The following is a 13,580-nucleotide window of genomic DNA, read 5'->3' as shown; positions in this document are numbered from 1 at the left end:
CTACTATACAGCTCAATTCGTAATCCTTTCCCTAATCCAGCACCGATGGTCACGGGGACGCAGTAAGGAACGGCTTCGGGGGTCTCTTGGGCAAGACCTCGAGGGACGGCGCGACAGCCAGAGTGACTACGCGGCTGACAATAGTTCGGCGGAGCATAGTAGCTCCGCTACACCGCACCAGTCACCGCGGCATCGTGCCCGGACATTGGAAGACTCGCCACTGGCTAAAGGAGCGGAACGAAATGCAACAATGAGTGGCACGGGAGCGGTGGGGTCTGTCAATGAGGGAGCATCCTCGTCTGGGGTAGCGAGCGTGCTCAAGGTGCTCACTGCGAAGGTGGACGTGGAGGCGACCGCAGGACCTAGCGGATTGAGTCATTTGACAATCGGTGGACTGCCCAAGGTTTCGGAAATTGCTGGACCCAGTGGGATGTCTGGACTGAGCCCGGCAGAAGAGCAACAACGAAGAAGGGAGACACAGCTTCGGCAACATTCTTTCTTCCAGCTTCGCGTACATCTTATCAGTGGTCATGGATTGGTGGCCATGGATAAGAGTGGTAAGATATTCGTAGTGGTAAGAATGAGGAGAGTGAATACATTCCGATGTTTGCTGGGCGTTTCAGGTACGAGTGATCCCTACGTCAAGTTCAAAGTTGGAGGACGCCTGCTGTACAAATCCAAAACCGTTCACAAAGACCTAAACCCTGTGTGGGACGAAACGTTCGTCGTGCCAGTGGAAGATCCATTTCAACCAATAGTAATTAAGGTAATGTCCAACATTCACCCACACTATCAACAGCTTTTTAACACTTTATTGGTAATCCCCTTTGGAAACAGGTATTTGACTATGACTGGGGCCTCCAGGATGATTTCATGGGATCGGCAAAGCTGTACCTCACCTCGCTGGAGCTTAACCGCGCAGAGGACCTCACAATCAAGCTGGAGGACGCTCAGCGTGCTTCGAAAGACCTCGGCGAGCTAAAGCTAAGCGTCACACTGTGGCCAAAGACACAAGAAGACAAAGAGCAAGTGAGAACCCATTCCATTCCCCCGTACATCATCACACAACTCTGTCACAACTCTGTCTCAAGGCAACCAAAGCGCTTCTGTTCTATTCTGTCTTATCTCTTGATTTGGTCTACACTTTTCACAGTTTTCTTACTCTTTGGTTTCCTTTTGTAAGACGCACCAAACGCCACCACATTCTCCTTTTATCTTTCGTCACCACGTCATTTCCACACATTCGCCTTTTCAAACTTATTTGCCGTCACTCGTTTCTACGCCCGTCCTAGGGTGTGCTCGTTGTTTTCTTTCTGCTCTAAAATCGCACCACCTCCCGCCTCCCCGTTTTCCGTTTCCGTTCACGCTCGAAAGTACTTTCAGCGCAATCCCAAGCTGGCCGATGCCTCCCGCCGGCTCAAGTCGCAGATCTGGAGCTCGGTCGTCACGATCGTGCTGATCGAAGCCAAAGGACTCCCACCGGACGCTGAGAATGGACTGAACGATCTCTATGTCAGATTTAGGTACGTGTTTTGAACAAGTCTCACGCACGAAGGCAAGGTTGATTCAGGCTTTCTTCTTATGTAAACTAGGCTAGGAAATGAGAAATACAAGTCTAAGGCCGCTTATCGGGCCCGCTGGTTGGAGCAGTTCGATCTTCATCTATTCGACGATGATCAGCTGCTGGAGCTGGTAGTGTGCGGGAAGTACAACACATATGGGAAGTGTACGATCGATCTGCGAGGGTTGGCTCGCGAACGCACGCACGGAATCTGGCAACCGCTGGAGGAATGTACCGGCGAGGTTCATCTCATGCTGACAATCAGTGGCACCACCGCATCGGAAACCATCACCGATCTAACGGCCTACAAGGAAGACTCCAAGGAACGCGCCCTCATCCAGAGCCGATACGTACGTGGCCTTCTAACACTCCTTCATTGATCTAAATCTCCTCTTTGAGTCCGCGTTTCAAGCTTTCATGGCAATTCTATTCCAGATATGGCACAAATCACTTCAAAACATGCGCGACGTTGGACATCTTACGGTGAAAGTGTTCGGGGCGACGGGGCTAGCCGCAGCGGACATCGGTGGTAAATCAGATCCGTTCGTCGTGCTGGAGCTAATCAACGCCCGACTTCAGACGCAAACCGAGTACAAAACGCTCACTCCCAACTGGAACAAAATCTTCACTTTGTAAGAAACTGTTCCACGTTTTCCCACAGCTATCACAATACGAATGCTGGATTGCTTACTAATGACTTGCTTTTTCCCCGTTGTCTTGGCTCGTTTCATTAGCAATGTGAAAGACATGTCCTCGGTGCTGGAAATCACCGTCTACGACGAGGACCGTGACCACAAGGTGGAGTTCCTCGGCAAAGTCGTCATACCGCTGCTAAGGATACGTAACGGAGAAAAACGCTGGTACGCGCTCAAAGACAAAAAGATGTACACCCGCGCCAAAGGCACCCAGCCGCAGGTGGGTAATGAGCTCTAACGCTCCCTCCTCTTCTTCTGCAATGCTTTTCAAATAATTCTTTCATCGTTGCCAACGTTCGGATGGCACGGGATGATTCAATTTCTTTCGGTTTTTTGCTTTCATGCCGCGGTGTGGGGTATAGATTCTGCTAGAGATGACGGTCATGTGGAACAAGCTGCGGGCGGCACTGCGCGCTCTCGAGCCGAAGGAGGAAAAGCTGGTACAGCAGGAGGCCAAGTTCAAGCGGCAGCTCTTCCTGCGCAACGTCACCCGACTGAAGGCCGTCATTATGTACTTTATCGAAGTGGGACAGTTCGTGCAGTGAGTATTGTGGTGCACCGCCTTACCTAACCTCTTTCGCAGTGAAATGGTCACACGAAACGAATATGAACATTCCGGGGAAGAAAGGCGCAAAAGGAAGTTGTCATCTCCAACAAAGACGGTTGTCGGTTGTTAAAAGAGGCCGGAACATTTCAACACCACCCGGGATGAATTTATGCCGGTATTTTTTTGAAACCATTTTACTCCCATTCTTGAGCCAGCTCTTGATTTCAAGAGAGAGCGTGAGAGGAGCATAATGGAACAAAAGCAAGCGTACATCCTTATCACATTACGCTAGAGAAGCAAACGAAAAGAAAAGGCGCATAATCACACGCTGACTGTAAATGCATACATACAACCCGTACATTTCTTAAGCTTCTCCACAGTTCGCGTCTACATTTTGTGTAATTTAATGATTTTTTTCCTTCTCTCCTTCCCCACACTCAATTAACGCAAGCATACTTGCTATTCCATTTTTAATTCAGATTTGCGGAATGCGTATTCCTATTTTCTACGGTACTTGTTACCCCACGATGGAGACGCTTGGTGGCTGACGACAAACATATTTTATCCATCACTGATTTTGCCCCATTTGCTGTGTGCTTGAAATGGAGCAGTATGCCTCCTCAAGTGGTTCACTTTGTCTTCTTTTTTTACTTCAAACATACTTTACGATACCTACCAATGATAAAACCCATTGCAATGCTCTCCCTAGGGAGCGAATCAATGATTCGATTATCAATTTCCTTGCGTTTTGCTGTACAGTACCTGAATTGCTACCAAATAAGAATCGATACTAATAAAATCACATGCTCAACGAGCCAACGTAAACAAAGCCCAATTCCGACCGAATCCTACCGGATATTAACGGTTTCTTTTTTTTTTTTTTTGCTCTCCCGCTGCCAACCTTCCCCCTAGGAGCTGCTTTGAGTGGGAATCTCCGATACGGTCATTTATAGCACTCGTTTTATGGGTCTGCGGCTGCATCTGGTTCGATATCTCCACCATCCCGGCCGTCGCCCTGCTGTACCTGCTGAAGTAAGTAATGCTCTGGAGAGAAGGTTTGGTGTATGTTTGTTTCGTGTTGGCTCCAGCTGCAGTACGGGATGCAGCAAAATCTATTTCCGTGGAAAGCATTCGTGTATCTAGCGACCCACGCCAAACACCAAACAACCAGCCAAGCATGAAACATTAATTATACAGCGTTGCGATTGTATGCTTAACCCTTTTTGCTCTCTCTCTCGGTTTTCGCGCGGGCGTTGTTTAGGAACTGGTTAATTCGATGGCTAACCGGAAGCTCCTCCCAATCAACGGCGGACGAGTACGACGTAGCTAGCGACGACGAGGACGAAGAGGATAAGGAGAAGGTGAGTTCTAGCAGCCCAACAGCGTTGGCATTGGCATCATTATTCATAATTAATGACGCCTCCAAGCCTCCCTACTGCCTGGGATGTTACAAAACGATTGCGATTAATATTTAACCTCACCCGTGCATGATGCAGGAGGAGAAGAAAACAATCAAGGAACGGCTGCAGGCCATACAGGAGGTGTCACAGAGTGTACAGAACACGATCGGGTACCTTGCCTCACTCGGGGAGAGTGTTAAAAAGTAACTATTAACCCTGTGAAAATATGCAGCAGCGGCGTGATTTAATCAACATTCCTGTTTTTCGCCCCCATTTTTGTGTAGCACTTTCAACTTCTCCGTACCGGAGCTCAGCTGGTTGACGGCTCTTCTGCTGCTGGCTGCATGTCTAGTCCTACACTACGTCCCGATACGGGTGCTGCTGCTGCTGTGGGGTCTGGTGAAGTTCAGCCGGCGGATCATTCGGCCCCACAGCGTTCCCAACAATGAGGTGCTCGACCTGCTGTCGCGCGTACCGGACGACGAGGAGATTGTGAGTTGGAGCCCCGCTACCGCTTTCCCGGACGCATCTCATTCTAACGTTTCTTCCCCCTTCCCTTTTAGATCATGTGGAGAGAGTTGCCGCTACACTCCACACCCGAACTGGCCCGACGCGATCCACGAAAGAAGCATAAAGTGTCGTAATGTTACCAAACTACCCTGAAGCGCTACTTTAGGGATAATCTCAAAAAGGTCCTGCACGTCAGCCGGGTCAAACCGAACGCAAAGGATGTATAAAATGCATCGAACGTGCGGCGAAGAAGAACGAATCTCACACTGTTGCGATGAAATCTTGCTCCAATTACTCGTTGTTCGCACAGCTAGCGCGTGACGGATGCGCACCTTCTTCTTCTTCTCCTAGCTGGAGCGTTCCTTAGGTTAGCTTCAAATTCTTCCATCTTCCATGTTGCTAGTGCAGCAAAGTTTATCAAAAAAAACCCAAACTTATCAAACGCTAATCGTACCGCTACCTAAACCCCTTGCCTTGCCAGATCGTAGTAACTAGAATAGGGCAGTCATTCCATTTCTATCTCTCTCTTACTCTCGATATTCTGTAGCATCTCGTTCTCTTTCTATGGGCTAGAATGAAATCCCGCTCTCTGTAGGTAACTTTCTTAATAGGCTTTTATACTTTCTTCCAGGGAAGACAGACGGCTAGGTGTACCAAATCTTAGAACGATAACGATATCAACACACAACCAACAAAGAAAACGATGCAATCGTCGAAATTAGTAACTAGTAAAGCCGAAAAGAGAAGAAAAGAGTGCATAAACATGAGAACCCATAAACCATAAGGGTAAAGCATCTATAGACTCAATCAAAATCTAGACAGTTTAGCTTTAGTCAATAACCATCAACATCTAAAAAAACGTCAGTCCTTTTAAGCGTCTTCTCTTTACATTGCTTCCTTGACTATTTACTATCTAGCGAGTAGCGCGAATCAAAGCCAACATGCATTGTGGTTCTTTCTCTCCCTCGCTCCTTAGCGTAGTCTTCGAACACGTTCAATGTTTCCTCTTTCAAGCAGCAACACTTTCATTGTTCGTCGGCCAAATCGATGGGAGCGAGTCCGCTTCCAAACGATAAATTCCGTCCAACGTAGAGACACAAGGCAAGGAATGGGAGGTGGCACCAACACACATTAGCAACAGCACAGTCACAGGCTTAATGATTTCGCTCAGTTTGGGAATGGAAAGCAACATTTGAGGGAGGAAAGAAGCGAGCTAGGCTATAGGAAAGATGATTCAGAACGAAAAGAAAGTGATGGTAGCTAGGCAAACACAGCTTTGAGATGAATTTCTTGCATAGGCGAACCCTTTTATGTACTAGTTAGAGCAATGGATATGACCAAAACACAGATATAGGTGGAGGATAGGCATGCCCGCTGAGCTTAATGATTCAATCGTGTAAATGTGACTAATAATTCGCATTGAATCTCATTTTTGCATCTTAAGAAAATAAGTGAAGTCTAGCTGTATCGATTATCTACAGAACGATTGAGCACATCATATATTTTTTGCATATTTAAAGCACCGTTACGCATTCGCTTAGCGTTCGCACCACACAAAACAGTGCACTAAAAGACACAGTTTTAATAATGTTTCTTAGTACTTTGTTGTACTTTGTTGTTCAGCGTCAATGCACCCCTAAGGTTATTTAATTGATATGCATTGCTTCAAAAAGACGTACCTTGTTGCACAGGCCTTTCAATTTATTATCATAATGTGGTTACGCAATGCGATAAAATCAGTTACTATGCACGGTTCTTGATGTGAAATGCCTCACACGTTATATGCACCAGCGATCAACAACTAAAGCACAAGCCATGGTTTAAAGTGAACTGACATTGAAAGCAGCAATGTATCTAAGATAGCTTCACAGGACAGCTTTTCTTAATGTAGTTAAGTAAAATCTGTGTTAAATTAACTGCAAGCGAAAGATCACAGCAACACCAAGCCACAAAAGATGGAGGATGTGATTAAGAAAAGGCATACAAATAATGCCACACACACAGACACACCTCGTCAATATGATTCCTTATTATCAAAGAGCACACAAACCTCTTTACTGTTAATTAGCTAGAGTCAAATTATTTAGGCCAAACGTTTAAGTAAACTTCATAGCGTAATACGAACAAAACACCACAAACAATCAAATTGCGTACGGTAGGAAAGCGAAAGAGTGGACCAGGAAGAGAACAAAGCAGCTCTAGTTTTACTTACAGCTCCACTGTATCTTTTCGTTCTCCACACACCAAAAGCATTACGTTCCTATATTTGTTACTATTGCGCGTTAACTTAACCAAACGAGAACTTCACTTTATGTTACCCTTCGTACCGCGTTACCAAACGTACTATAAGTTAAGCGTACACTAAACGTGCAAGCACCTTAAAAACCCGCGTCTCATTACTTCTTCCCACTCATGTGATCTCAAGCTTACTACTACTACTTACTGATACCACCGTGGTGGACGGTGGAGTATAACATTAACAGAGAATAATACTAACTTAAGTAAAGTAGCTGAACAAATCCAGCGTAGTTAGGCGATATAAACAAATTCAAAATGCGCATCAAGCACCGCAACACCCCCTTGTTGTGCGTGGAGTGTAGTTTCGAGTATGTGTAAAAGTTATTGACCAAAATCGAAACACGAAAAGGGCGCTGCGCGTTATTCCCATAACTCTTATCTTCTTATCGTCACTGCAAAGTCTTCTCCCTTGTTTTCGATTGCGACCAGATCGCGTTTCATTAGTCAATCTTAAAGCAAGCACACATCAGAAGGAAAGGAGAGTTTCATACAACTGCAACACGCCACAATTGTACTTTCATTCATACAATCATTGTGATATCGGGCAAACTATGTTTCTTATTCACTGTGCTCGTGAGAACATCCTAGAGTAGAACAAATTGTTCTTATATGAATTAAACTATTTTTTCTGTCTTCATATTATGTGATTATCAGCCGTTAACACAGTTAATTGAGATGAGATAGTTTAAACGATTTACCTTTGGAACACTACTTTGCCTTCCCATACACATATTAACCTTTATGAACTTGATTTAAAGCAGCTTTTCATGGCAGCAAATGTATCGAAAACGTATCGCAACTAATTCCCGTAAACACGCATAATAGAATGTTATTAGTGGCTAATTAGGAGAAAACCCCCAATCGTCATTGACATTTCGCGGACAAAAAAAAAGGATACAACAAACGAAAAAGTTAGCAAACTATTTAAAAAAACTGATTCTCTCTCTGCAAAAGATCCCATGTTGTTGCAATCATCCATCTTCTAAAACACAAAGAGCATACATTTATAAAAATGGCATCAAATCTAACCATTAGACATAAGTAAAATGAATCACAGTTCACGCTCTCTTCAGTATCACCAATCATTCAAGAAGCTTTAACTCACTCAAACACACACAGACGTTCTCACCACACAATTGTCCCATCAATTGCATAAGTAAGGTTAAACTATTTAGCATAAACTCGACAGTCCCATGCATTCATCGATATCGAAACGCAAACGCAATGTAAAAACGAACAAACCCAATCACATTGAATGTTCATTCATAGCAGAAGCGAAAGTCAGATCAGGTGGTCAGGTCAGGCCTGTCCCTTACATTGGGAAAAACGTGGAAACAAGAGATTTTTTGTTATGCTTATTTGTTGTAACAATAGACCACATAGAATGGCGCATCGAACAACGATTGCCACGTGTAAGGGTGCATACGAAACGAAATACCAAGATTATTACAGCGACAACCTCCTCACAGACGCAAACCTGGAGCAATAGATGTAATCACACCGATGGCAGGAAACGTGTTTTGTTTTCATTCCCTCCCGCCCCTGTTTGGAGTTGTGTTAAGCGTTCGTCCGTTGGATATACAATTTACCTTAACTTTACACACACATACACACACATACTGATACGATCTTAAAATAAGCAAAAAGGGTTTTTTCAATTTTTAACACTTTTTTAGGTAATAAAAACCGGAATGAATACACACAATCCAAAGGAAGTACGAATTGACACCGAAGAAGGCATGTCGAACATGTCGTAAGCATTATCACGTTAATGATTCGTTCTATGTTTTGATTGGCGAAAGAATACCTCTATTTTATCTATTGTATTATCAAAAACATGCAAATATTCATAATAATTCACTACGATCACACCCTATAGGTTGAATTTGAGCAGTAGTCCATCACTGATGAAGCTATTGAAGGCATTCAGAACATGGAAGCATAAAGGGAAAAACGAAACGAGCAAATAAGTAACCGATCAAACCACGCCCGAGCTCGCTTTTCCCCGCACATGATGCATTCCCTCGACGCATCGCACATGATGCAACACTGTATAACTTCCGATTTTCTCCTTATTAAACCCTACGAGCCCACCCTGTGCCGGCTTTCTCGCCTTCGAAAAACGTCATTCCATCTACGTATAGGACGTATTATCTAAGCACTCTCCCGCAGCGCTTTGTTGAGCATGCCAAAAATTAATTTCTATTTACGACACTATCTCTTCCATTCCGGAAAAGGCAATCATGGCAATTAGCGTCTCCCTTTACGGCGGACGAATGCAAAAGCCCAGAATCCGATAAGGCATGCACACCCCACCCCAGATGGTGTCATTTCGCTTGTTTCACAATTTGTCATTTGTTTCGCACAAAAGACCTCGTTCATCGAAACACCCCGCGTACCCATTGGCTGGAGCGGAGAAGCTGAAGTTACTCGAGGATTGAATTGCACACAAATCGGCACATCATCATCATCGTCAACAACTTCCAGCATCTTGTGGGGCGCGTGTGCATCTCCGCTCGTTGGCGCCGGCTCGATTACACCGACCCGGCGATGAAACGGAAATGGCAACGAGCTCCGATGACATAACGGCCCTGGCCCTAATTGATCGGCATGTGGTGGTGACGGTAGGGAGAGAGGGTTTGCAGGAGTTAGCAGCGACCAAACCTTTCCATTTTTTGTTACCATTTGAGCCGAACGTGAACAAAGCTTCCACCAATTGGTTGCTATCTGCTCGTGATTGATTAATTAATCTGCCGCCTCTTCGTATCCCCAAATTCGGGTTTTGCGCGACGGTTCATCCCTCGCAGATGATCTGTTGCGATCGATAGGGGTTGTAATTAAATCGGGCAATTCTACGGAGCCGACGCCACCCTTACAAACGTCCCGGATGATCAGATTTCCAATTCAATCAACACCAATCAATCAGTAAATAACATTCAAATTGTGCGCATCGTGCTTGCAAAGGCACATTCTGTGCCTCCGCTTAATCGATCGATCAGTGTAATATGAGAAGCAAACGAATTCGATACCACTACGCCCTTTCACACCGTAAACCAACTCAGTGAAGCTGGTTTTGCCTTCAAAGACAGCCATTGTATGGGCGGTTCAAATCGGCGCGTGCAATAAAACAAATAACCAATGACCAGGCCACCTCTTTCTCTTGATGCACCTGGGCTGGCCTGGCCTGGATACGCTCAGCGTGATGCTTTTGCACCCCGCGCGATGGATGATCTAATAATAAATGGTTTTCGCTTTCAATGCAACACCAGGCCAGGACGGCGAGAGCATCGGTAAACATCGCGATAACAAGCGGCATGATTAAAGCTCCGTTTGTTTGTGTGCCACCGCGCGGACTATTATGCTGACCCGTCCAATTTGCTTCTCTCGAGCGGGCAGACAATTTAATCCAATCAAAAATCAATCGAAACGAGTGAACACCGATTTGATATGCAGAAGCACTGTAATGAAGAGCGCTCTCGTTTCCATGGTGAGAAGAAAGAAAAAGCATTCAAACGTGCTCCTCTTCGGTGCCTTTTTGCAGGGGTTTTCTTCCATGCCTAACGGACGGTAGACCATTTCCAACCATGATGATGTGCATTGTTTTCGAGGTGTAGGTGAATCAAACAAACTTTTCACTGTTTAGACTCTCCAGACACGTTGAAGCTACTCTATAAACGAAATATGTTTTACAACATCGACACCGACAAACCCTGCAATGCGGTTCGTGTGCCAGCAGCCAGCACGCACAATCATATCCTATTATCGTCTTTCAACAGTGGCACGTATTACATCGAAAACTATGTAAACAAATTATCGTACCACCACCCCACCCACTCCCCATCGCTCTACAATGATAACAATAATGATAGTAATGATTTTGAAATTGTTCCCAATTCTTCTCAAACGCCACAATTTGGTCCACTTGAGCAGAGGCACATACATTTCGCCACCACCTCAGACAATATTGTGGGTCACCACATCGTGGGTTGCATTTTATTTGCACCGTTTTGTTGGTTCACACGTTTTGTTAGCATCTTTTTTTTTAATTTAAATTCCCCAATTCATTCTCGTAACCGGGTAGGCACTCCCGGCGCTAATCACGAGACTTTGCCGTTTGTTTTCCACATCACACACACACAGATATACATAATCTGAATCAAATTGTTTTAAGTCGATCTGGGTAGAGATGAGCTCAAGATGCAATCATTGCGAAATTGCCAAAATGTAAGGCGATTGGGGTCGGTGAAATGTACTGCAAATTGTTTTGCGATTCGATCCACCACAACCTTTGCATGCTCGATGTGTTGGTATGCAGATGCAGGAAGACGATACGATCTCGATTACACAACGAGTCGTAGCAGCAGCAACAGCCAGGGGTGTGAGAATGAGAATATTTTCTCACAGCAAATCGGTGAGCGCGGAGCCAACTACTAGCCCACTCAACCACTCAACAGGAACGATCGATTTATTTATGGCCACACGAAGATGATGAGGTTTGTTTCGCATTTCTTCACCACCGCAGCAAGCCTGCGGTCTCAGCTTATGCACAGCTTCGCTTTGAGCTTCGCTTTGTACGTTTGTTGCAGTGGTAAGCTAGCAGCAAAAAAAACAAACGGCGCAGTTTGAGCATAGAGAAGCTGCATCGCGGTCCACTTTCATCCCCAAGTTGTCGTCGTTGTCGTGATGCAATGATGCGCGTAAAATCCATGATCGCACTGGCTAAAAACCAGTGCGCGCGCGCGGTCGGGCTGCAGTGTAGCAAACATGCCGGCTGGCGGGTCCAAAGTGTGCCTCCCAAAACCGGTACAGACGCACGCGAGTGTGGCGGTCGAATCCGGAATTATTATGACCCGCAAACTGCACCCTGCTCCGAGCGAGCTGCATTGGTATATAATGGTCCGGTTTATGCACCCGCGGGATTGGCATCGGTAACATAAAGGAACGCTCGTCCCGCTCTCAGTCCGTCCCCTCGTGGGTCAATGTGTGTGCAGGCAAGCCCAGTGACCGTTTGGCATCGTTACCGATTTATTTGCTTTGTTTGATTTTTTGTTTGCAGTTGATTGGAAAACGCTACGAATAATTAAGCGTTTTTCTAGAAACACGTTGAACAAGTTACAGTTCAGCGCTAATTTTACATACATTTAATTTCAGTACAAGTTACGTGATTTTCCTTAGCCAAGATAGACACATGAGCTTCTCTCCGATCGCTAAGCCATCGTATCCTTCTTCTGCAGTACTTTCACGTGCATAACTCTATTATTCAATTATCGCAACGCTGCACAGGTCGACCCATTCTCAACAAACAAAAACCAATACGCAATATTATTATGATGATTTATGTTTGTCCACTTCGTCATGTTCCTTTGCAGCCGCGCACGGCCCGCAATCTCTCACTTTCTCTCACTCATCTCACAAGCGGCTGTAGAAATTCATCAACCAAAGCCCCCGGTGGAAGTGGCCGGGAGCACACAAAACACACATCACCCTTCAGCTCTGCATATCAAACCAGCGCCCATCGCCGTCCGTGTCCACATGTTGTCCATCTTTGCCCACCCCACTTCCCTCCTCACTTCTTTGCTTTGTTTTTTGCTACACGCAGCGAACGATTTGGAAGAAATTCAATCATGAAAAATGACACCAATATCTGTCGCTCTTGTCGACCAGCCTGGCCGGAGAAATTCCGTTCCCTTTCATCCAATACAACAACGCTACACTCTACGCACTCCTCGCCTCTGAGCACTTTCGTTACTTCCCTCCGCAGGTGAACCCGCCCAGCCAGACTCCTTTACGTAACGACCGAAGAGAGGTCGTGGTCAACCGCGGTCGCATGTCAACCGAGAGTTCATCGCATCGCTGCATCACTTCCGGTACCACAGACGTACCTGCCCCAGGGGGTGGTTGCTGAAGAAAAACGGTTTGCTTGAAATAAATAAATCGAATATTGACATGAGGAGAGGTACACGCAAAAAATGATTTACTTACCCCTTTAAGCGAAGGGGAATGGGCTGCATCATGGGGGGGGAGGAAGAGATGAGCCCGAATGAGGAAGAAAGGTCACACGGGAAGCACGGTAAATGCCAAACTGGAAATTGCTTTGCGCACTTTCCAAAAATAATATCTCAAGTATTGTGTCCACACGGTGCGACTGCTGGTCGGCGGCAACCCTTGCAAGACAGGAGGTGCCAAACACATTTTAACACAACGCTCATCTTAATTCACTGTCCGGAATGCAGGAAACATAACCACTATTCCTCTGGCCCGATCGTCAAATCGATCGACTGTATCGAGCACAGCAAAGAAAGGAAATTAAACAAAACTGGGAGAGTCCTAAAACGCACAGCCCTCAAAGGATGCAAGTGAGTGGGATTGGGGGTCACCCTTTTACGCAACCTTTACCACCTCCACCTCTCTCCCGCTCTTAACTGTTTACCTTTAATCGTATTCGATCATACCAACCAACGACCGTGGTGCGCAAAATTGGTAACGCGCGTGCGTTTCGGAGACGTTCCCTCCAAACGGAGAGAGAGTGAAAGTGTTTCGAAAGAGACAACTTCCCCCCCGGGGGGCTT

At 45.7% G+C, this 13,580-nt stretch overlaps 1 protein-coding gene across 8 annotated transcripts in view; it reads left to right on the top strand.

Moving 5' to 3' along the window:
• The window catches only part of LOC1269580 (multiple C2 and transmembrane domain-containing protein), a 31,009-nt gene extending 22,293 nt beyond the window's left edge, over nt 1–8,716 (top strand). For 5 of the 8 annotated variants that reach the window (XM_061649139.1, XM_061649138.1, XM_061649140.1 and 2 more), the window contains 13 exons: nt 41–557; nt 624–766; nt 838–1,029; nt 1,375–1,523; nt 1,593–1,911; nt 1,997–2,193; nt 2,296–2,476; nt 2,619–2,797; nt 3,716–3,835; nt 4,065–4,164; nt 4,300–4,406; nt 4,488–4,695; nt 4,767–8,716. In XM_061649139.1, coding sequence (XP_061505123.1) covers nt 41–557; nt 624–766; nt 838–1,029; nt 1,375–1,523; nt 1,593–1,911; nt 1,997–2,193; nt 2,296–2,476; nt 2,619–2,797; nt 3,716–3,835; nt 4,065–4,164; nt 4,300–4,406; nt 4,488–4,695; nt 4,767–4,847 — 2,493 coding nt within the window. In that variant the 3' untranslated portion in view covers nt 4,848–8,716. The remainder of the gene's footprint in view (nt 1–40; nt 558–623; nt 767–837; nt 1,030–1,374; nt 1,524–1,592; nt 1,912–1,996; nt 2,194–2,295; nt 2,477–2,618; nt 2,798–3,715; nt 3,836–4,064; nt 4,165–4,299; nt 4,407–4,487; nt 4,696–4,766) is intronic. The other 3 variants (XM_061649143.1, XM_061649141.1, XR_009765389.1) reach the window with 2 other exon arrangements.
• The last annotated feature ends 4,864 nt before the right edge of the window (nt 8,717–13,580 follow it).

Source organism: Anopheles gambiae, chromosome 2 (assembly GCF_943734735.2).
Source record: "Anopheles gambiae chromosome 2, idAnoGambNW_F1_1, whole genome shotgun sequence".
Classification (NCBI taxonomy): domain Eukaryota; kingdom Metazoa; phylum Arthropoda; class Insecta; order Diptera; family Culicidae; genus Anopheles; species Anopheles gambiae.
This window is presented reverse-complemented; position numbering and strand designations above follow the sequence as displayed.